This window comes from Ambystoma mexicanum, chromosome 3q (assembly GCF_040938575.1).
Source record: "Ambystoma mexicanum isolate Mex_15411 chromosome 3q, UKY_AmexF1_1, whole genome shotgun sequence".
In the NCBI taxonomy this organism is placed as follows: Eukaryota; Metazoa; Chordata; class Amphibia; order Caudata; family Ambystomatidae; genus Ambystoma; species Ambystoma mexicanum.
The window spans coordinates 990,469,019-990,493,286 of NC_090926.1; the positions used below are offsets into that span (position 1 = coordinate 990,469,019).

Below are 24,268 nucleotides of genomic sequence, written 5' to 3' on the forward strand. Positions count from 1 at the left end.
AGATTTAAATTGAGTAGAGGTGATTTGTTGAAGCTGAAATACCCGAACAATGGAAATGTAGCACTCGCGTATAACGTTGAAGTCCTTTTACTCGTGTGAGAAGCTAATGCTATAAAAGACTGATACTGCCTGAAGGAGTGGTCGTGTCATTAATTGTTAGGAGTGAACGTTACAAAGACAATTACCGAATGCCCAAATTAGATAACGTCATTGTTGAAACCTTTAAAAACTAAGTTGAGAAGGGGTCACTTGTGCCTAATTGTGTTCCTAAAGAAAGCCTGAACCCTATTCTTTATTTTAACACAGCATACCTTACATTTATCAGAAAGTGTATTTGTATTGAATAAGCGAGCAAGCATTGCCCAAGCCATGAATCTCCCCATATTAACACTGAAACCAGCCTTTCTCAGATTTCAAAAGCAACCTAATTGTACCGTAAAATTGCTATGTTAAATTGGCCTAAGATACAAGTGTGCAGGCATTACCTTAAGCTAAGAGCGGCACCAAGGCTTCTCTGTAATTACTTGGGCTGATAACTGGCAGAAAGTTGCAGGTAATGTTGGGGAAGGGAAAACTGGCTGCTTGTAAAGACTATTTTGGAGTTCAGACAACCTGTAGTGCCAGAGAGTGTGGAGGACGTAGAGAAGTGGCTTGTAAAGGCAATACCAGGTTGTTAGTGTGGCAGACAGACACGAGTGGCAAAGAGGCTGGCCCTTTTTGAAAAGTTGAGACCAAGAATGCCTTGCCTACTTTTTTTAAAAAACACATTTTGTTTTAACAAGCGCATAGATCATACATACATTAATGAAGCTGAAGGCAATTAAATCAATGGTGCATACATTTGCTTTTCAGTCGAGTCCCTGCTGGCAGTAGGCTGGGGGGGGGTGGGGGAGTCACCACTGTCGGTACCAGGTGGGGGGGAGGGGATCCTCATTGTTCGTCTGACCATTTACCCCAGACCTTTTCAAACTTGCATGGGCAGCCACTTGCTGTATAAATTTGCCGCTCCAAAGAGGCGCACCTAGTGACCTCATTTGACCATCGGACTAGGCTCAGTGTTGCCACCGATCCCCAGTTTGCAGCGATTAGTCTCTTGCCCGCCCCCAGTGCCACTGCTGTGAACAGTTTCTCATGCTTAGTGAGTCCCAGTTCTCCCCATATCCCAAGCAGTATCAACTTTGGGTCCAGTGGTATTTGGGATCCTATTGTTGCAGAGATTGTGCGCGTACACCCCACCCAGAAGGACTGTACAACTTGGCACTCCCAGATTGTATGGAAAAAGGTGCCCCTTTTCGCGTTGGCACCGGAGACAGGCTTCTTCCTCCTCTCCTCTCCACTCCATCTAGCCAGTGTTGTGCGAGAGTAGTAGGACCGATGCAGGATCCTGAGCTGGATCAGGCAAAGTTTTGCCTCAATACCGATCTCGTGAGGGAACATCAGGGCCTCCACCCATTCCTCCCGCTCCAACACGCCCATGTCCCTTTCCCATTTCCCTTTCAGAGTAGTGAGCTCTTTGTTGAGAAAGGAGTTGAGGACCTGGTATAGCGTGGAGGTAACTCTGCAGTGGATGCATTCTGTGAGGATTTTGGCTTCCAGAGGGGAGCAGGCCGGGACCTCCCCCAGGTCCGGAATTGTGCGTTTGTGGCATGGGTCAGTTGCATGTATCTGAAGCGGTCCCCCGGGCCCAGGTTAAAACGCTCCCCGAGAGTGTCAAACTCAACCATGCTTCCCCCCTGGATCACCTGTTCCAGTGTGTGTATCCCAAGTCCTTCCCAGTTTCCCAGAGGACCCATTTTACACATTTCGGGAAGATGGGTATTATGCCAGATAGGTTGGGCCAGAGTAGGCCTAGAGCCCCAGCCTACGTGTTTGTGTGCTTCCTCCCATGTGCAGTGGATGTGGAGTGACATGCGTAGGGCTTTGGCCGTTCTGTCCCGGGGGGCATACAGCACCTCGAGGGGGGGAGAGCGGGTGCATGCCGGATAGTTCCAGGCTAATGTGGGGGAGTGCGTTGTCACCATGCAGCCAGTAGTTTACCACCCCATTCTGTGCTGCTAGGTAATATGTGCGGACACATGGCAGCCCAATCCCTCCCTCCCAGATGGAGCGGTTTAGTGTTGCAAGAGCAATTCTTGGTTGCCCCCGCACCCCCAAAAGGAGGCTTCGTATGTGTCCGTCAATTGATTTGAAGTGTCCAGCGGGAATGGACAGTGGGGCATTCTGTAGAACATATAACCACCTCGGGAGAGCCAGCATCTTAAATAATGTGGCCCTTCCCATTAGAGACAATGGTAGTGTTTGCAAGTGAGATGCCTGCTGCGATCCTCGCGAGGACCGGTTGCAGATTCAGTTGGGTGAACTCTTCCAGCGAGGAGCTAATCCGTATACCCAAGTGCAGGAAACCACGAACCGAAACGGAGTATGGGCAGGGATCAGGAATCGCGTCCTCTCCCCCCTGGATTGGGAAAAACTGTTTTCTGGGTATTAACTCTGAGGCCGGAGAACGACAGGATTCAGACACCACTGGGCATGAGGCCCACAGTCTGCCGAGATAGATTAGGAGATCGTCAGCATACAGCGAGACCCGGTCTTCTCTCCCCCCTGGCCATGCGAACCCTGACCATCCACCGCCCCCCCGGAGCCTGATCGCAAGTGGCTCTAATGCGAGGAGAAACGGGGGAGAAGGGGCAGCCCTGCCTAGTCCCTCGCCTCAATGGGAATGATTTCGATTGTCTGCCGTTCACCCTGACTTTTGCGACAGGGGATGCATATAGGAGTTTGGTCCAGGAGATGAAACCGTGCCCAAAGTTCATTCGCTTCAAAATGTCCCACAAAGCCTCCCATCCCACCGAATGGAATGCTTTCTCAAAGTCGACCGCTAGTAGTGCTAGCGGATCGGGTATCACTGGGGTGCGATCCAGGGCTAGTTGGAGTCTGCGAATGTTCATGCATGTAGTCTTATTCGGCATGAAACCGCACTGGTCGGGGTGAACCAGAGATTCGATTACTCCCAGTAGTCTGTTGGCTAGTGCTCGGGCTAGAATTTTGGCCTCCCCGTTTATCAATGAGATGGGCCTATATGAAGCATACTGCTCAGGGGGTTTTCCCGGTTTGGGCAGTACTACAGTGCAGGTTTCCCGGAGGTCTGGGGGGAGGGAGCCTATTTCCCAACTCCGGAGAAACATGCGGTGCATGTATGCAATGGGCGAACCGCCAAGGCGTTTCCTGGCTTCCACTGGGAACCCGTTGGGTCTCGGTGTTTTTCCGGTTTGGAGTTGTGTAAGCGCGGCTTGTAGTTGGTCTTCGTCGGTTCCCGGTCCAGTGTTTCCTTCTGTTGTGGAGTAAGACGTGGGAGTTCAACCGTGTCGAGGAAGTTCGGGCGACAGATCTCAGTGTTCACGCCCGGAGGGGAATAGAGGCGCTCGTAGTAATTGGCGAAGGCATCCGCTATTTCGGAGTCCTCTGTCAATAGGTCCCCGTTCGATGCTTGGATCGTTTGAACATACCCCTTGCGTATTTCCCTCCTCTCCAACCAGGCTAGTGTTTTTCCCGCCTTGTCCCCACGCTCATAGATTTGGGTCCGGAACGACCAACGGGCGGCCCGAGCATTGTCTAAAGCCAAATTACTGAGGGTCACCTGCGCTGTTTCCAGGGCCTCCATTGAGGCCGCATCCCCCGATTCCAGAAATTGTGCCTCTTTTTCGGAAACCAGCCCCTCCGTCTCAGTGATTTCACAGGTGTGGTTCAGCCGGTGGGCATGGCAGGGCCTCACTGATAAAAGCAGTGTGATGTTGAACAGAGGAAAAGAGTGTCAGGGCAGCATCCTTTTCAATGTGAAATATTCCCTTTTCAATGGTAACTTTTTCATAAGCAGCAGAGCAGCGCGGCTTTTCACTACGCTTCTTTAGTACACACAGGAACACACCCTGGCAGCCTTTCTCTGGTGCTCCCTGTTCCAACTTGCCCAATGGTGCTTGGCAAACCAGTGCAGCCATCATTTTGTAGCTGCAAAACGCAGTTTTGATGTGGGGCAATGGTGCTCCAAGGAGCCAGCACAGCCATTTTGCTGTTAACTGCTGAAGTGCAGTTTGGTTATGGATGTGAGTTCTGCCGAGTGGGTCAGTGTATCCCACATAACCAACTCCTTTACAAGTAAGTCATTTTAAACTTGTTCTCTTTTATAGGCAAAAGGCCCAATCCTTAGTGTTTCCATTAGTCTTGGAGCATGAGTGCTCTCAGTGGCAGTGTGGGGAGGTGGGGGGGTTGGGGAGTCACTGGGGTCTAGTGTCCAACAGGCCCGGTCAGGATAGCTTCTTAAGTAGCAAAAGTCAGAGTTCCTAAGGAAGACTGTTGAAAAAGGTGAGTATTTTACTTTAGAGTTAGTTGAGGGACCAGGGACTGCACAGAAGACACCATAGTAGGATTCCAGCAGGTAGCCTGGGTACACTGGACGAGATGACTCGCAATCACAGAAAACGCCCCAAAAATAACACAGGAATCTCGAGAGACTGAAGGTAGGTAAATGCCCAAGGCAGCACAGTACCTCAGCACAGAAGATTTTGCAGCAGGACTTCAGGATATGCAGCTAATAAACTGGTCGTTGAATTCCTTCATTCAGAAGACTGAAGACAGGACAGTGGAAGGACTTTTGCAGCAAGGATCACGGGAAAGGCTCTAGGCAAGGTTTTCATCGCGGCTGGGTGCGCCTCTGAGGATTTTGTGCCTTTTTCAGGAGCACAGAAGAGGACAGAAAATCGCTGGTCGGATTCTCGTCGTTTGCAAGGTCCAGCACTCTGGTGAGGGGACTTTTTGGACTGTAATCGTGCCTCTGGAGATCCAGCACGATGCCTGCGAAGTTTAAGCGAGATTCGTAATTCGAAAGATCGTGCACCGCACAATGGCTCGAGGTCCCAGGGTATTGGGGGTATTTACCGCCCGCAAGATCGCAGCATGGTGTGGGATGCCTCAAAATGCAGGTCGTCTTGAGTCTAGTTTTGTCTCGCCAGACTCTGCGTCAAGGTCGTCGTTTTTCAGAGTCCCAAGGTCGTTTGGAAGGAAGGGCTACATGTTACGCTCACCTGGCTCCCACAGGGGCGTCGGTCGGACCCGGACAGCTGCGGTCTCCACCCACGTGATGCGTAGTGCAGCGATGACTGACTGGATCTGCCCTCCTAATCTTGTCTGCTTAACCCATAGAAATATTCTCCTGCAAGTGGAGAGATGGATTTAGCCACTTGTGGATTCAAGTGATGACACCCTCACAGTCCTCCCCAACTAATCACCTCCGAAATGCCCTCACAGCAATCTCACCTTATATTCTTGAAAGATGAGCTCTCCATCCTGCGTGGTTTGCAGGGGTGCATCGATTCCAGTTACTTCACTGGTTTGAAGGCTCAGGAGCGTTCCGGAGAGTATTGACTCTGAGGTTCCTGGTGAGGACCAGTAAGTATTAAGTTCATAGAGTTCAATATGTCCGATGTTCACTCTTGTTCCCCCCCCCCTTCCTTTCTTGTCTTGCAGCTGGCTGGTGAAAAGATGTTCTTGTGGCAGCTGGTGATGCTCAGGTAAGAGTCTGTATTACCCGGCGCTGTCCGGTAAATGTTGCACGTGGAAAACGTGTTTTGTCTCTCTTTACAGATGCGGCACGTGAAAATATGGAGAGTCACAAAAGGATGCCTCCGGTGGTAAATCAGGTAAGTCTATGGTGGTAAGAATTATATTTGTTGGCTCCCTCTGCTCACCTTGTGGTTTTCTTTTGTCTCCTAGGTGTCGAAGTTCGGCGAAGAAATGATGGAGGAAGCGCCGACTCGAAGGATTCTGTGAAGACTGAGTATGGCGCGGCGCTGCAGCTGGAGGTGCGGCGCGTGCAGAAATGATGTTCTTTACAGGTCCGGAGACGAGATAGATCCAGAATCAGGTGTGGAATAGAAATAAGTTTGTTTTCTAACCTTGTCCCTTTCTTTCCTCTTTGTTTTAGGAGCTCTGGATTCGAGGCGGGCATGGCAGAAGACTGGATGCAGGCTGCAGGCACAGTGAGCTTTACGCTGCTGGATGCAGAATAACGCGAAGCATGTGTTGCTGGTCGGGCGTGGTTTAAATAGCCTCAAAAAAAAGTCCCAGGAAAGAAGTCCCTAGAACCACACCCGAGTTGGATTGGAGTCATTTGAAGCATGGTCTGCCTGCGGTAAGTAATGACTATGAGCCTGGCGCCTTAGGCGCCCGGACTGATTTCTACTATGATCCTGGCGCACCGGGGCTTCTGAGGTTTTACTAAATGTCTAGATGCCTGCTCCCGGGGCTGATGGGCTTGGTCCGGATGCCTGGGGGTAGGCATCATGACACTACAGCAGGCTCCGGTTACACAGCAGGCTTTCCGGTAGCTGGAAATCGTTTCAGCCGCAAATTCTTATTCATCTTCTTTGGTTTTGGCTCAGTGGTCGACATTCAAACTTTGGGGGGGGGGAGCTTGGCAATCCTTTCAGGACAGCCAGCCTTCCAGTTTGAACAGGAATTTCGCACTCAGGCTGGAAGACAAAGGGCTGCAGAGTTTTGTAATCCTCCATCGCTTCCTGCCTTCACAGACCCTCTGGAGCCTGGGCGTGGAGTCTACAGGACTCTCGCCAAAGATGAAAATCACACAAATGAATTTCCCACTCTGGATGTCGGGAGAAGGAACAAGAAAGGACAAGGAACACTAAAATGGCGTTAAACAAGACTGGGGCCGTTTTGGTAAAATGAGCACCCATGGGTGCCTTTACCGGGCCTGTTCACACAGCCCGCTGTAAAGGTGCACCGAATTCATAAAAAGGTTCAATGCCACCAGCCATTAAAGGTATGTATGTCCTTGTAACATAAATCTTACATTTAAAATGAGACAGGAGATGCTCAGTATCTCCCCAGCAGTCCACATATGCTGGTCTAACCTAATAAAATGTAAGTGATCCAAAGATCCTTTTTACCCTTGGGAACTGTAGTTCTCACAACGTTAGCCACAGAAAGTTAAAAGGGGAGCCCCTAGGGCAACCCAGCAGCACTAGGCACTTATTTGCAAAAGTTATCATTGAGGATAACTTTTAAAAGACTCTACGGAGAGTCTTAAAAATGTCACCCATAAAGAGTAAAAGATTCTGTGAGTGTGGGAAAAGGTTCCCACTCAGAGGTATAAGGAAAAATAATCCACCAGTAAAATAAAAAATGTTCTGTTGACGACGCAGGTCAGGAAGATTTATCATTACTATGACAATCTTACTTAACACTCTCTTCCCTTCCTTGTCTTGTCATGCCTAGGAACACTTGTGTACATGCGCGTTATAAATGACAAATATCATATCATATCGCTGTTCTCAACTGAAGGAGCTTTATCGTGTTCAAATTACTCAAGTCTAAAAAGGAGACGGCTCTGACATCTTCCTCATTGGAAGAGTATATTCATCCCGAGGGTGCAACCGTCTGCAGCTTTGTTGTGCAGTCCGTAAAATTGTTGCAGCAACTGGCTTCACTGTCCAGTGGCTGATGTGCTGCACGTTTGATTGCCATTTATTTAGGAAGTATAAGAGCATCCAGGAGTGCTCTCACATATTGATGTTTTTATAGGGAACCCAGAAGAAATTCAAAATCCTTTGTCACCACAACTGTCCAAAGTCGTGGGCCACACCAAACTCATACCTTGAATCAGTTTGTTGTTCCGCCAGCCTACAAATCAGTGTGAGTGCAAAAAATGCAGTCACCTGTGCCGGGTTAACATTGGGCTATTGCAACTTTCTTTCGCCTCTCCATGGACACTTATGCCATATCCCACCACCAATCGGCCATTTTAATCTCGATAACACAAAATATATCGGATCTGGTTTATTCAAAGGAGCTGAGAGGTAATCCGTACTAGCAACACAGTCATGGGGGTTCTGTTTCATGTGATTCGAATCCTAGGGATTCTTCAGCACACGACATGGTTTTAAACGTATGACGAATTTAACAGTAGAATCTCATACTTATTGGCACAGGAAATGGGCATGTCTTTTGGTTTTGAACAACAATGCCACTACTTGGTGGTAGACGGGTATTTTCATGGGTGATCGTAACACAAATCTGCTTCACAACTATTGACCGCAATTAAGGGAGCATTCCTGCTTCTACTGGATCCAGCTCATTACCGTAGTATGCAATCGGGTTCTGATGGTGTTCATGTGCTTTTGCCAGTGTGCAAGGGTGAACCCATTTCTCTCATGGCAATACATTTTATTCTGTTCAACTGTCAAAGCTGTTATCTTAAGCTAGTGGTCTCCTGATTCATTATTATTTCCCAACAGTGTGCTGATTTGTGCCTAGGGGTCCACCATGCCATGTAAGACGTGTAAAGCGCCATCACATGTAATTTCCAGTTCCTAGGTATAAATATAAGCATGTTGACCACAGCTACTTATCACACTCCCAATGAGAATGGCTAGGCAGAGCTAAGGAAATCCCCCATGTATAAAGTAATGTCACAGGGGGGCACTTGCGTCTGCCATAGCAAGTTTTGCAACTGCATGGTCATGATTTTATTTTTGATATTTTCCTTTTTAGTCCTGGTACGCTGCACAGTTACCACCACCAGTTTTGATAAAGATTTTGCAAACCTATTCAAATCCTTTTAAATTATACTTTTGAGTAGCAGGCTAGGGACAAAGGAATTGGCTACAACTTCCTGTGCTGTTTCATCTGGTTTGGTGATGCTGGAGTGTTGCGTCCATGCTTATTCCGGCACTATATCTGGTTCTGAAGGCTGTGTGGGGGCAGCATGCATGTTTTAATCACCTGGCATTGCTTATGATTTATTCTGTATATCTAGATTCTGCTCCTTTTTGAAGGCCTTGCATGGTTTAGAACACTAGTTAAAATAGTAACTAACGTTACCTTGTTCCAGTATGTGCATGTGCAGGGTAAAACTAGAAATGGCACCAGCAGTCATTAGCCCTGCACTTTTTTTACTTTCCCATTTTATTTGTATTTATTTGAAGAACAAATACAACTTTCAATCTGAAATGACTTGCAGTAACTCATTTACAGCTGGTCAAGGTTTTCACCTTATGGGTGCAGTTTGAGGGTGTAAACTAAGTGGCACATAGATGTGGACAAAACAAAAAGGTAATTTAAACAGATGATTTGGAAAGATGCCGTATCTAGGGAGTACTTCAGACTAGAGAGGAGTACTGTACAACTATACAAAATGACCCTGCTATGCAGTACTTGGGAGAGTGTTGGGTGAAGATACAGAGGATAGATGAGAGGGTGATGGGAGCTCCCTCTTCTGCAAGAAGGTGAAGTTTAAGCTGAGCTTTGAATAGATCCACAGTCTGGCTCTGATTGTGATTGGCAGCAGGTTCCAGTGAAGGGAGGCATGGGACAGTGATGTATAGTGCAGAAGAGGAGCAGAGGAAATGAGATGGTGAGGAGCCATAGAAGAGATACTGTCAGTCAGATACTGAGGAGCAAGACTATTGATAGCTTTGTACACTAGGAGAAAAGACTTGAAAGGATTTGTCTATGCATGAAGAGCCAGCCAGCATAGTTCCAATATGTAGAAGTGTGGTATGATCTGGGTAGTTATACAGTGTGCTGGTTGCGAAGTTGTCAAATTATCCTCTTGCTTAACATAGATTAGCCGTAGGCATATTGCAAATATTCAGTTTGCAATTTACTAGCTAGCCATAAGTCACTCACCAGCTCAATTATGTCCATACACAGAGCACCTAATTTCTTCCTTGACAAGTGTTGCATATCGGTAGCTAGTGCGTATTATTTTGCGCCATACCATAGGAATAGCGTTTTGCTGCAAAGGCTTTAATTTTTCTCCCAATCTTTTGTTTGTTTGTAGGGGAAAGTTTGCTGCTCTTGAGAACATCAGCTGCAAGATAAAATCGGGATGTGAGGGGCATCCACCATGGCCTGAAGGAATTTGTACTAAGTGTCAGCCAAGTGCAATCACACTAAACAGACAGGTGAGCCATCCTAGCTCCTCATGGGCGATTGGCGATATCTGAATGTGGGTCAGACTCTAACTACTCGAACACCTCTTGGATAGCAGATTATACCCTATTGCAGACAAGCCGAGATTATTCTGCTCCTCCATGGACTACCATATATTTACCTGTAAATAGCAGCATTTGGTACTATCTCATCCATTTTAGATTTAGAATCACTGAGGAGCCATACTCTTGTGTTTGTGCTGACAGTGGAATACAGAAATCTAATCACAGCTACATTGCTTGAACAAATTGTGGGATCCTTGATCATTGTATTATTATTCCTCAGTACATTAATGTGCCAAAACGTGGGGTTGCTGGGGGGATAGAAATGGGTGTTGAGCATAATATAGTATTTTGTAATCTGATGAGTGCTGACCGCAGCCGTGAGACACAGGTGTTCTTCGGGCTACTCCTAACACCCTGTTAAAAAAGCAAACTGTAGAGCCTTTTGTGACGCTAATCAAGGTCTGCATGAAACATGTCCTCCGATGCATTTTAAAGGATTGGTTAGAACAAGTGATTCCTAAGCCAATCAAACTTGTGTATTCCCCTATCTGTTGAACACTTGGTATGTGCCTGCATGCTTGGCAATTGTGTTTGTACATCAATGTAGTGTACACTCTCAGCATGGTAAAGTGATGCACTCATTGTGACTTAATGCAATTTAAAAATGACACTGTTTTAATCCCTTTAATTTTGAACTTTAAAACAAACATCAATTGAACAGTCAGTCTCCTATGCACTTTTTGTAGCTAATAGGCTGTTTATATTTCCGTTTCCTTTGAGGTTTTTTAGATGTCAGGCTTTTCTATTCATATACACTGCTCCATTGATTACTTATAGGTTCTGGGACTTTGGGTGCCACACATTATACTTTTATGGGTTTAGGATGACCTATTGGCATATTCCGCTAAACTCTTTAGTGCTTAGGAGCAGCATACCAATGTATATATATTTTTTTAAAACTATAATAAAGTGGTCACATCTAGATTAAATGTTTTAATTTTTATTCTGATCTTTAAGGAGGCTTCATATTTGTCTTCTCGAAATGTGAGTAAAGAAAAAAACTTGGTGTCAATGCATTCTTGATATTTTTGAGGGCGAGGGTCTAATGGAGCCTGATGATCTCTTTTATACTTGATTCAATTTGCACTGATGTCCTGACCCCTCTCATGTAGAAATACAGGCACGTTGATAACATCATGTTTGAGAACCACACAATCGCTGACCGCTTCCTGGACTTCTGGCGCAAGACAGGGAACCAGCACATTGGTTATCTGTATGGACGGTATACAGAGCATAAAGACATCCCCTTGGGTATCCGGGCAGAGGTGGCAGCAATATACGAACCACCACAGGTAAGACTTTCCACTTACTTGCCTGTCATGCACAGTGAAACTTTTTTCTCCCTCTATAAATTCTGTAAATCCCTTTTTCTCCCTCTGTAAATTCTTTGCTACCTCCTGTGTTTAGTAACAATTGGGGCAGATTTATCAGTTAAGAAGAGAAAAACAATCGCAGGCTTATTTATTGCTCAGCTAAAGTAAGTTGAGAGCCAATTTTTTTCTCCCTTTCAGATCAGTAGTGCTTATGTTATTTAATTCTGTTTGGCTCTAATCTCACTCTATGAATTGACATTGTCTCCATGCATGGCCCTCATTACCCAAGGCTTAGTCTAGGCAGTAAGTTTGGAGGAGAAAACCAGGCCTGTCTGTGAACTAGAATTCAGTTGATGACTGCGAGAGAGATGGCAGTCTGACTTCGAGAGCATACGTAAGCATCGGACTGTGTTCCTCTTCCTTCTTGCTGACCTCGCACCTCCTGATATGTCTGAAGACCGATGCTTACTGCTCTCGTGCTTTAGTGTTTCTGTTCTGAGGCTTGTGGAATTTGCTTAGATCACATGCTGTGCATAGGCCGACATCTAGTGGAAGCTGCAGGGTATTACAGTTGTTTTCGAAACTCTGCAAGCAACGTCGACAGGGTGTCCCTGTAATACTATCCCTAGTGTGACGTACACTTTACCCATGATCCCTCACACGCTGAGGTACCTCAGATTGTTTTTTTCCGCCATTCTAGATGGACGCTTATAGCGGAGTTCCTCTTTCGGCTTATCGCCATTGACATTTATGAAATGATCGATAGTTACATCTTACTGTTCTTTATGTTACCGACTTCGAAACATCAGATGCCGGTGATGGACAAGAAGAACGACCGTCGAGAGGTCCCGTCGACAGATCGTTTTGGCCTTGGAAGGCCACTTCGGGCTTCGGTCAACGCAGTAGGGAGAGAGGGGGGCTGTCATTCTAGAATGTATATGCTCCTTGCCCTACATTTCCGCTACATTCGCCTAGCTGCCGTATTGTTCCGTAATGGACAAGACCCCCTTTAAATTCTGCCTCAAGTGCTATAGGAAATTCCCTTGGGTAGATAAACACCTCGTGTGTAACCTGTCTCCTACGAGACCACGTTGAGGCATCTTGTCGAGTGTGTAGGCTCTGCAAGCCCAAGACTTTGAAGGACCGATCCACTAAGCGCTGGGCCCACTGCGCCAGGCAGCTCAAGGCCATAGACGCAGAGGGCACCCTCAGTGGCTGCAGCAATGCTGCGGTTTCCGTCGGCGAAGGCGATGGGGTGACGTTAGTTACCCAAGCTCAGGCCCCCGACCCGGGAAGACAGGCCGGTGGCCCTGTTATGGGGAAGACACTCAGCGGCAGAAGCGCTACCACTACATCCTCCACTAAGCACAAACCCCATAACCGAGACTCGACGCACGTGTCGAACAAACGGCAACGCGCAGCGTCCAGGGAAAAGGTCCGTGGAATCTGTCCTCTGGGCACTCTAGTTCGGGATTGCCCCATGGCTGATCCTGGCCGTCGAAGGACGGTACAAGCGGCGCGCAGAAAACTTCCACAAAGGCTGATAGTCCGCAGTCGTGGCTTCGGATCAACCCACACCTGAAATTCGCCCTTCTGTTCCTGGCCAGGTACACGATCGCAGACAGTCAGAAAAACACGATTCAGGGGGCCAGAGTAAGAACAGGGAGTCCTAGAAAAAGTCCTCAAAGATCCCTCATAAGGAGAAAACCACCCATAGGTATAAAACCCCTCTTAGGGAAAAATCTCATGATGGTAGACCCACTCAAAAGAGTAAGGACCCTGTATCACTTGAGTCTCTGTCCTCTGCCCTAAAAAAAAAAAAGAATTCCTCTTCTACCATAATTCCTCTCACAGATGATGATTTAGGACTCACTCCTCCTCCAATGGTCATCCCTAGTTCCTCCCAATGGCCTTCTGACAACATAGACAGGGTAATGAGGAGAATTACCTTTATGGCCAACTTCTACGAAAGGGACCCTGACTATTTCGAAAGCTTCCACTCCACCCCTCTCACCCTCTGGATCTCGGATCCCTGCTCAGCCCCCCAGTAAAAGGCCTTGCCTTGAAAATCCAGTGCAAGACACAGTGGTTGATCTACATGACCCAGATTCAGATCAGGATGATTTCTATATACATGCAGCAGACCCTTTCTATGGAGTCACTGCAGCAGATTACGGGGAAGAGGACCCTGATTTAATCTCCGAGACAAATATGTATAACAAAGACTCGCCGGTTGATCAGGACCCCCAGTCAGACTCCCTATTAACAACCAATCCTTGTTAAATGAGGTACTAGTCAAGGCGGCGGAGTACTTTCAAATAAGCACTCAAGAAGAACTGGAGGGTAAAGATTTTGTAGAAAAAATCTCAAAACAGCCAAGGAAGAGTATGATGCTGTTAAATATTTGGGTCAACTGACCAATAAACCATCTGGACAGAGGGGAAATGGTAATTTTCGCTGTTTTCGCGGTCAAAATTCTTAACAAGGTTCCAATTACAACCGGAGCCGAGGTTCTTCATGGGGAATCAATCGGGATCAGTCCTCCAGAACTATTCTAGAGGACCGCACAGAGGTTGTGGTCATGTTGGGGGAAACCCCTCTCGAGGTGGCACCCCACCTCAGAAGCAGTGACATTCCGCTTCAGGTGCCCACCCATGCCTCTCCAGTAGGAGGGCGCATTTCCAGCTTCACCCACGCATGGAAGGGAATCACCTCAGACAGATGGGTGCTGTCACCAGTAGCAGGCGGATACTGTATAGAGCTCCTCCAACGACTGCACAACCACCCCCCTCGACAAAAGATCCATTCAAAAGAACACCAGCACATCCTCCTCGAGGAGATGGCCACCCTTCTACTACGGGATGCCATCAAAGCCGTCCCGGCCAACCAGATAAACAAGGGTATTTATTCAACTTACTGCCTTGTGTTAAAGAAAGATCTAACAATGTGCTCAGTATTAGATTTGCACCCTGCAAACAAGTATGTCGAGCCACAAAAGTTCTGCATGACTACGCTACAAGAGGTAATCCCTCTACTAAAAAAGGGGGATTTCATGACAACACTGGATTTGAAAGATGCCTATTTTCATATTTCAATGGTCCCAGCGCACAGAAGATTCTTGCATTTCAAGATAGCGAACCAGCACTACCAATCCAAAGTGCTGCCCTTTGGAATAGCATCTGCTCCAAGGGTATTCACAAAGGTACTGGCGGCGGTGGCAGCGCACTTACGCAGGGAGGCAACCCCAGTGTACCCTTACCTGGACGACTTGCTCATTACAGGGGAGTCCCCCCTAATTTGCAGACAAAAAATTCAAAGAACTATCAACCTTCTCTTTCAATTAGGCTTCTTCATCAACGAGAAAATGTCAAGCATGGTGCCAAGCACTTAAAAACAGTTTTTAGGAGCCGTCTTAAACGCACAAGAGAGGTTGGTCTTTCCGTCAGAGGAAAGAGTCCAAAATATGTTACTGCAAATACTGCATTATCAGGCTGGCCAACAGATAAGGGTGCGCAAAGCTATGCGTTTGCTAGGCATGATGGCATCTTGCATTTACCTGGTTCTTCATGCGCGCCTGCGACCCCTGCAGGAGTGGTTGGCGAAACAGTGGTCTCAGACAAGTGGTCAGTGGGACGATCTAGTGGTCGCTTCGCCAACACTTGTACAAAATCTTCGCTCTTGGGCAAGGTAAAATCTGCTGAAGGGGAAACTCATCTACGATCCAGAGATACAGGCGATTGTCACAATGGACGCCTCTCTAGCAGGGTGTGGGTGGGGGGGGGGCTCACTACCTTCACCACACAGCTCAGGGTCTGTGGTCTCGCACGGCAGCGCAGAACCACATCAATCTGCTAGAGCTTCTTGCAGCGTTCAAGGCCCTTCGGGCTTATGAATCCCACTTAACAAACCAATCTGTGCAAGTCCTGACAGACGGCACCACAGCAATGTTTTATATCAACAAACAGGAGCGTACCCGTTCTCCAAATCTGTCCAGACATGCGCATCAAATCTGGAAATGGGCACTCAAACGGAAGATGTTCCTAGCGTCACTGCATGTTCCAGGGGAACTCCACTCGCTAGCAGACTCATTGAGCAGAGATCCACTAACAGAGGAACACAAGTAGCGTTTACTCGAAGGAGTCGTAGAACACCTCTTCTCTCAGTTTGGTTTCCCCACAATAGACTTGTTCGCTACGAGCGAAAACAGTCGATGCCCAGACTTTGCGTCCAGGTTCCCCCAACCAGGCTCCAAGGAGAACACCCTATGGATGAACTGGCCTGGGAAATTTGCTTATGCAACCACCCACCCAACCCCCAACACCTCTCATGAGGAAAGTGATTAACAAGATCCACAAGGAACTGATGACGCTTATCCTAGTTGCTCCTATGAGGGCAAGACAACCTAGGTATCCACATCTGCGCAAACTGGCTATGTGCGATCCCATCAAACTCCCGTGCCCATACAATCTACTCACTCAGCACGAGAGGCTAACGGTGCACCCACAGCCTCGGAGTGAACTTGGCAGCAAGGCTCCTGAGGTCATAGAGTTCGGACATCTTAATCTACCACAGAGATGCATGGATATCTTAAGAGTCAAGACAACCAAACACTAGTGACTGTTAGTTTGACAAATGAAGGAGCTTTGTAATTTGGTGCCAGACTAAACAAATTAACCCCCATAGAATGTACTCCTTCACACATTCTAACTTATGCTCCATTTGCTAGATGCAGGGTTAGTATTCAACTCCTTAAAAGTCCATCTGGCGACTTTGTCAGCGTACACCACTTCCCATAATAAGGTTTTATGGTGCTAAGTACCTGTCATCAAAGAATTCATGGAAAGAGTAAAGAGACTCCATCCTCCTATTTAAAACCCGCCGCCAGGATGGGATCTCAGTGTTGTACTCGCTAAGCTCATGAGACCTCCTTTCGAGCCAATGCATAAGTCTAGTCTCAAACACCTGCTTACAAAACTGCCTTCTTAGTGGCTATCATTTCCATAAGAAGAGTTAGTGAAATACAAGCATTGTCAGTGCACAACCCTTTTTTTGTTGTGCACAAAGACAAACTGGTTTTACGTACCCATCCTAAGATACAACTGTACTCGCGCTACACCTCATGTCAGAAAAATAATCTGAGTGACCTCGACGCGTGAGGGATCATGGGTACACTGGACGTCACGCTAGGGATAGTATTACTGGCATGCCCTGTCGACATCCCCTTTTTGAGCTTCGAAAACAACTGTAATACCCTGCAGCTTCCACTAGATGTCGGCCTACGCACAGAATGTGAATCTAACCAGGTACAAGCATCAAATTATGGTGAGTAATGTATTATATATATATATATATATATATATATATATATATATATATATATATATATTTCTGATGCTTGTTAGTCTGTTTAGAATCACATGCTGTGCTCCGAATCACATGCTCTGCATATGGTCCGACATCCAGTGGTAATTGCATCTTGTCTTTTGGGGGCCGAAAAGGGAAGTCGGCATAGGCATGTCTGTAACACTATTCCTATCGTGACGTGTAGTGTACCAAATATCCCCCATGTGCCGAGGTCCCTTGGATTGTTTTTTCCACCCAGATAACTGTTCGCCCTATAGCGGAGCTCTTACATAAGAGACATCGTTTATCCTTATACTGACTTTGTCGGTTATTCCCCCCCATAAGTCACTTTGACAGCGATTAAGAACTTCGAAGAGTGCAGAAAGTTTCTACGGCAGTGGATTTCGGCGCCTAAGATCCGGCGGCTGAGGCATCCACATGGCCGGGCCCTCTCGTCGGCCTACGCAGTAGGGAGAGTGGGGTCGGGTGGCTATATTTCGTTATGTCTTTCCTCTTTTCCCCTCTTTGCCCTCTAGGTCTGATCATCTTTGTTTATACCTTTCGCCATGGAAAGGACTCCATTTAGGTTCTGACCTAAGTGTAGGGTCAGATACCCGTGGAAGGACGAGAACAGAATGTGTAATTCTGGTCTCCCCTTAGATCACGAAGATAAGCGGTATGCGACTTGTAAGCTCCTAAGGCCTAAGACCCTTAAGGAGCGCCGTGTAAAGCAGTGGGCCGCGTACGGCATGTCGTGGGCTGAACCCTCTTGCCCCACCGCCGCACCCACTGAAAGTGACGGGGGCACCTCCGATGACCAAACATCTGTATCGAATGTCATAGACCTTGAGGCGGACACTTCGAGGTCTGCCACATCTGTCCCCCACCCCTCAACGCCTGACGCAAGTCTCGCTTCAGGGACAACACCCGGCAACCGCGGCGTACAAAAACCACGAAACATTAAGCACACAACCCCACCACCGATTTCGACGGTTCCGTTGAAAAAAGTGAAAGCACCAACAGGGCCGTCGAAGATTTTGGAGGATTCCTCTTATCGGGTAGATCAGCAGCCTTCCCCGCATCTGCGTCTTGCGACTGGGCACTCCAAAAACAAGGGCGCTTACCCCTAAATCGGGTTTACACATCGAAGTGCATCCATTCGACGCTCTGATGGTCCCTAAAGGCCGGTAGGCCCAAAACCTACTACTAGGCCTCCAGGCGAAAAATCTACTGCTAGGCCCTCTAACACCGCGGTAGGCGGTAAATCTACCGATGGGCCTTCTAACCTGTTAACTCGCGCCGATTCGGCAGAGATTGAAGACAGTATTGCGAGAATTACTTTGGCAGTTGGGCTGGTACCTACACCGTCGAAACGCATGGGGCAGGCCGCGGACAAGTCTAAAGACACGCCATTATGCCCTGATACTCGCAAAACTTACGAGAACAGTCAGGAGCCTCTGTCCAACACCCTTGGAGACAAATTTCAACGCTAAAGGGCGGAAAACGTTTTTCCACCTTTAGGCCCTTCTGGTTCCTTTAAGTGGACAAGGAAGAAATTCAAAGGGTTCATGGATCGTCTTGAAAGGATTGTCTCGCTTTCTGAGCATCCTTCCCCTAAGCGATCTTGTGAGGACCCTCTTTTAAGATTAGCTTCACGTTTCCAAGAACATTTTGAGACTCAGCCCTCGGTTTCTGTCCACCATGAAGATGTGAAACAGATGACACTTACCAGGACATATACAGCGAAGAAGACCCTTCCTTCCTGCAGGACTACACTGAGGACCAGGTGGATGCCATGGGCAACTGGGAGGAAACCCAGCAAGTGGAAACAGAGCCATGGATGCTCCCCACGCAAGATCAGGACACTGATGTTCTATGCCTGGATTCTCCTCCATCCACCCCAACTCGCCATGCCTCGCCTGTAGACGACCAAATGGCATTCAGTGCCATCTTAAGGAAGGCAGCAGACCACTTTCAGATCACTACTCAGGAGGCGGTACCCGAAAAAGACTTTGTGGAGGACATTCTCAAGAAGAAACCCCCCTCAAGCCAAGCCATTCCCCTACTAAATTCTGTTAAAAGAAGATTGGCCCACTCCCAGGTCACGCCAGCTCAGACCTTGGCAGTGGACCCAAGAGTGGAAAAAACTATTTCGGCCAGCTCCTTCGGACACAATATATTAAAGGCCACGCCACCCCGACTCATTGATGGTTACTTCCACCCGGAAATGGGCAGGGGTACCCCTTGCTACGGGGGAGGGACCTCCGGATAAGGAATCCAAAAGGTTGTACACCCTAGGTAAGCGTGTTAACTCAGCAGCTGCAAATAACACACGCATAGCGAATAACACCACGCTGCTGGCCAGTTATGCAGACGCAGAATGGAACCTTGTACAAGAAGATCTCCAGAAGGTTCCTGAACCCCCTAGGTCCAGGCTGCTCACCATCGTGGCCGAGGGCAGGCAGGTAAATCGGAATATAATCAAGAACACTCTGGACACTGCTGAGACAGCAGGCAGGTCTCTGGCCCATGGCACTCTACTGAAGTGGCACGCTTGGCTTTGCAACTCAGGGTTCAGGCCTGAAACACAGGCCGCGCTTATCAACAAACCCATAGAAGAGACCAATCTCTTCAGGAAAGCAGTCGACTGTGCCCTGGAGACGGCCAAGAAAGAGCATGAGACTCCTTGCAACAAATAACTCAGAAACCTTCCCCCCCAAAGGCGAGGTGGTTCTCGTCGGTCCTTTCGAGGGAAGTCCTGTGCAAGCCAGAACTACAGCATGGGAAACTATAACTCTGGACAAACATCAGGAAGCCCTGCCTACTACCTATCTGCGATGAGGCAGAGGCCTCAATTCCAGAGGAGCTGCAGCCTCTGGTCAGAAATGACCTACAGATCCAGGTCTCCTCCCATGTCACCCCGGCCGGAGGGCATTTAACATCTTTCCTTGCGGTATGGAAGGGGATAACTTCAGACCAGTGGGTTATAAAGACGGTCGCCCACGGGTACTGTGTGGAATTCGCCCGACTACCACAGTTCAGACCGCCATGCTTACGGCGCCTCTCACCGGACCATATGCATATCCTGAATCAAGAGGTGGAAGCGCTGCTGGGAAAGGACGCCATAGAAGCAGTCCCTATTCTTCCGGTAAACAAGGGTATTTATTCAGTGTACATCCTTGTACCCAAAAGGACCTCACCATGCGCCCTGTTCTAGACCTGCGCCCAGCGAACAAATTTATAAAACCTCAAAGGTTTTGTATGGTAATGCTTCAGGAGGTGATCCCACTGTTGAAACGGGGACCACATGGCAACATCGGACATGAAAGATGCATACTTTCATATTTCAATGTTGCCAGCGCACAGGAAATATCTAAGGTTCATGATAGAGGACAGGCATTACCAATTCAAAGTGCTCCCCTTCGGCATCGCCTCGCCGCCAAGGTTGTTTACAAAGGTCCTGGCAGTAGCAGCGGCACAACTGCGCTGACTGTCCGTCCCGGTTTACCCTTACCTCGACGACTGGCTCATAACAGGGGACTCTTACGACACATGCTTTTTAAACACTTAGAAGACCGTAGACCTTCTGTTCAGTCTGGGATTCTCCATGTACGAGAAAAAATTCAGTCTACTCCCTAGTGAAGTAAAACAATTTCACTACATAGAGTACGAGTGGCATTTGCATGAAGACTTTGTTCTCAAAGTCTTCGCAGACTGGGGCTTCCAGATCGACTTGTTTGCAACTCTGGAGAACGCTTAATGCCCAGATTACGCCTCCAGGTACCTGCAGAACGCTTCAAGGGGAACGGACTTGGATAACATGGTCAGGGAAATTTGTGAATGCTTTTCCACCGACTCCCCTACTAAACAAGATAGTGCACAAGATGCACCAGGAACCAGTAACTATGATTCTGGTGGCCTAGATGTGGGCCCACCAACCCTGGTTCTCATCTGATGGCAGTGTTATTCTCCCCTGCGAGGAAGCTGCCTTTGCCGTACAACATGCTATCACAAGATCAGGGAGGGACACAACATCCATGCCCGCAAACTTTCAACTCGCAGCCTGGCTCCTGAGGTCATAGTTTGGACACCTCCATCTCCCTAAAAGATGCATGGACATTGTTAGGACAGTTTTTCTGAAGAATAACTAAGGGCTTAGTAAAACCATTCAACTGAGGCAGTACAAGGCTCCCGTTTTAGTATAAGGCTGTAACACCTGAATACATGGTAGCATAGATGCAGTAGCCAGGACATATCTTAGGAGGGTGAGAGGGCTGTAGAATCAGTACAAATGAAATTGTAATACAAATGGTCCAAAGAAACACTATGCATGTACAAATAAAGTAGACCCAGATAAATATAGGGGTAAGTAAGTACTATCACACATTATATGTAATCACAATTATAAAAACACACTATACTTGAAGGTACACAGACCAAAGTATAAACCTTATTTAAAACACCTAACAGTAGTTCTAGGGAAGTCCAACCTTTTCATACACATTCAGTATAGGTCCCACCTACTCTTGGGGAGTAAAAACCAATGGTTACTTTCACAATTACATTCAGTAATGAAAGGGCAGCAGTCCCTACCAGTTGTACAGTGACTCTCAGTACAAATCACATAATCGGTCAGTTGGACAATATACTTTTTATGAATAGTTGAACACTTATTCCAGGTACAGTAAAAACCTACAACTACTTTTGTGATAGCAGTTACACTAGGTGAGTACATCCTAAGGCTGTAATATTCAATTACAGGTGCTTTTTAGGCCAGTGAAACACAGGTTGAGATAAGCAGTAACTTGCGTAACTTATTTTTGGATGGCACACAGCTAGCTCAAGGTAAGTAAAACCCATATACTTTTTTCAATCTCGCAAGTAGTTCAGTTTAGATCTTCCCAGCTATACAAGTAACTTATGTATGATTTATAAGGGACAGTTGGCACCCACAGACTCTTGTTTAGATAGCATAGGGAAAGTAAACCCTAATGTTACACTTTACTGAATGACTCAAATTTATTCTAGGTAGGCAACAACCTAATACAGATTTATTCTGGACAGGCTAGCAGCAAGTCGGGGGAAGCAAGACCCAGTTGGGGGACACTCGTACAATTAACCTGCAGGAATAATCTGGTGAAACCAACACATTACTTTTGGGAAGAGGCACAACCTAATAACAGGTGAGTAATAAACCTTCACATCTACTTTCTATTTAGAATGGCAAAACGGTTTCTAAGGAAAGAAAGATGTTAACCATACTTTGGGAATAGTGCATCACACATCCAAGATAAGTAAGAACTTTTGTAACTGTTCGCTCTTAGTTACAGTTACCAACCAACTCTTTTTTACAAGTAAGTAACGTTTAAACACTTATTTTCTTTTCTAGGCAAAAGGCCCAATCCCTTCGAAGTCTTTACCTGGTTCTTGGAGCATGAGTGGTCTCAGTGGCAGAATGGGGATCACTGGGATCGAGTGACCAACAGACAGTGTCCGAATAGGTTCTTAAGTAGCAAAAATCAGAGTTCCTTAGGAAGACTGGGCAAATAGGTGAGTACTTTACTTCTAGGGTTAGAGGAGAATCCAGGGGCTTCACAGAAGGCACCCTAGCAGGATTCTAGCAATGGGACTGGGTGCACTGGTCGAGAGGCCTCCCCATCACAGAAAACACCCCACAGCTACACAGAATTCTTAAGAGACTTAAGGTAAGTACATTCCCAAGCCAACACAGTACCTCAGCATTGAAGATTTTGCAGCAGTACATCTTCAGGATCTACTGGCAAAAACCCAGTCAATGGATTCCTTGTCATGGTGACTGAAAACAGGACGTACTTTGCGGCAGGGATCGATGTAGAAGGCTCTAGGCAAGGTTTATTTTGCGGCTGAATGTGGTTCTGTGGATTTGGCGCCTTTTCAAGGAGCACAGAATAAGACAGAAAATCGGGGTTGAGTTCTGGTCGTTTTAATGGTCCAGCACTCTGGTGAGGGGATGTTTTGGACTCGATTTGTGTCTCTGGAGATCCACCAGGATGCCCATGAAGTTTCAGCGAGGTTCGGAATTCGGAAGACCATGCACCGCACAATGGCTCGAGGTCCCAGGGTATTGGGGTATTGCAGCAATGCAAGATCGCAGCAACACGTGGGATGGCTCAAAATGCAGGTCTTTTTAAGTCTAGTGGGCTGCACCAGACTATGGATTAGGGTCGTCGTTTTTGGTGTCCCCAGGTTGACTGGAATAAAGACTACAGCAGGCTCGAGTTACACTGCTGGCTCCCCGGTCGCTGGAAATAGTCTCTGCCACATTTCCTTCATCATCCTCTTCAGTTTCAGTTCCAGTGGTAGACTTTTCTTCAGCTTCCAGGTTTGCAGTATTTATCGGGAACTACAGCACAATTTCTGCATTCTTTCCCTGCATTTTACAACAAGGGGCGGTCTGGTTGTCCAATCACAACAGACAGCCCCTCACTGGGATTTGTCCCCATTCAGGCCAGGAGGAAGACGAAGGGTTGTGGAGTTTTTGACTCCTCCCTCACTCCCTGCCCTCACAGACAGACTGGAACCTGGGCGGGGAGTCTAGGGGACTCCTGCCGAAGATAAAAATCACCCAAAGGAATTTCCCACCCTGGATGTCGGGGAAAGGAACAAGCAAGGACAAACGCTAAAATGGCGAAAAAAGAAGATGGGGGTCCTTTTTGGTAAAATGAGCACCCTTCGGTGCCTTTACTGCAGCTGTGAACACAGCCCGCTGTAAAGGTGCAACAAATTAATACAAGGTATCACTGCCACCAGCCATTAAAGGTAAGCTTGTCACTGTAACCGAATTGTTACAGTTTTAGTGTGAAAGGGGATTCATTGCATCTCCCCAGCACTCCACATAAGGTGGGGTGTGCTGGTTTCACCTAACAAAATGTAAAAGGGATCCAAAGATCCTTTCTACCCTTGGGAACTGTAGTTCTCTCAAGGGTAGCAAAGGAAAGTTAAAAGGGGAGCCCCTAGGGCAACCCAGCAACAACAGGCACTTATTGCCAATAAGTTGTTGAAGAGGATGAATTTAAAAGACACTATGGAGAGTCAAAAAAATGACACCCATAAAGAGTAAAAGATTCTGTGAGTGTGGAAAAAGATACCTACTAACTGAGGTATTAAGGAAAAAGATTCCACTAGTAAAGCAAAACGTTCTGGGGTTGACCCAGGTCAGGAAAAGTTACCAGTTCTGTGAAAATCTTACCCAACAGACCTACTTAAAGAAGCACGAAAACCCAACACCAGACATCGCTACTCCAGTAAATGGAAACGATGTGTCATCTGGTGCAATGCCAAGAGCATAAATTCTATTGAATGTTCACCAACACATATTGTCCTGTACCTAACTCGCCTACTAGCTTCAGGCCTGGTCTTCAATTACTTAGCTGCACTTTCTGCTTACACCACGTCCCAGAAGAAGGTTTTGTGGTGGAAAATTCCAGTAATCAAGGCTTTTAAGGAGGGGGTTAAAAGACTTCATCCTCCTATTTCCAACCCAACTCCGGGATGGGACCTGAA

At 47.2% G+C, this 24,268-nt stretch overlaps 1 protein-coding gene across 1 annotated transcript in view; it reads left to right on the plus strand.

Annotated features, from left to right (window-relative positions):
* Positions 1 to 24,268, plus strand: part of NPLOC4 (NPL4 homolog, ubiquitin recognition factor) — an 847,851-nt gene that overhangs the window by 148,848 nt on the left and 674,735 nt on the right. The window contains exons 7-8 of the mRNA XM_069655142.1: positions 9,854 to 9,977; positions 11,183 to 11,362. Of these exons, the coding sequence (XP_069511243.1) occupies positions 9,854 to 9,977; positions 11,183 to 11,362 (304 nt within the window). The remainder of the gene's footprint in view (positions 1 to 9,853; positions 9,978 to 11,182; positions 11,363 to 24,268) is intronic.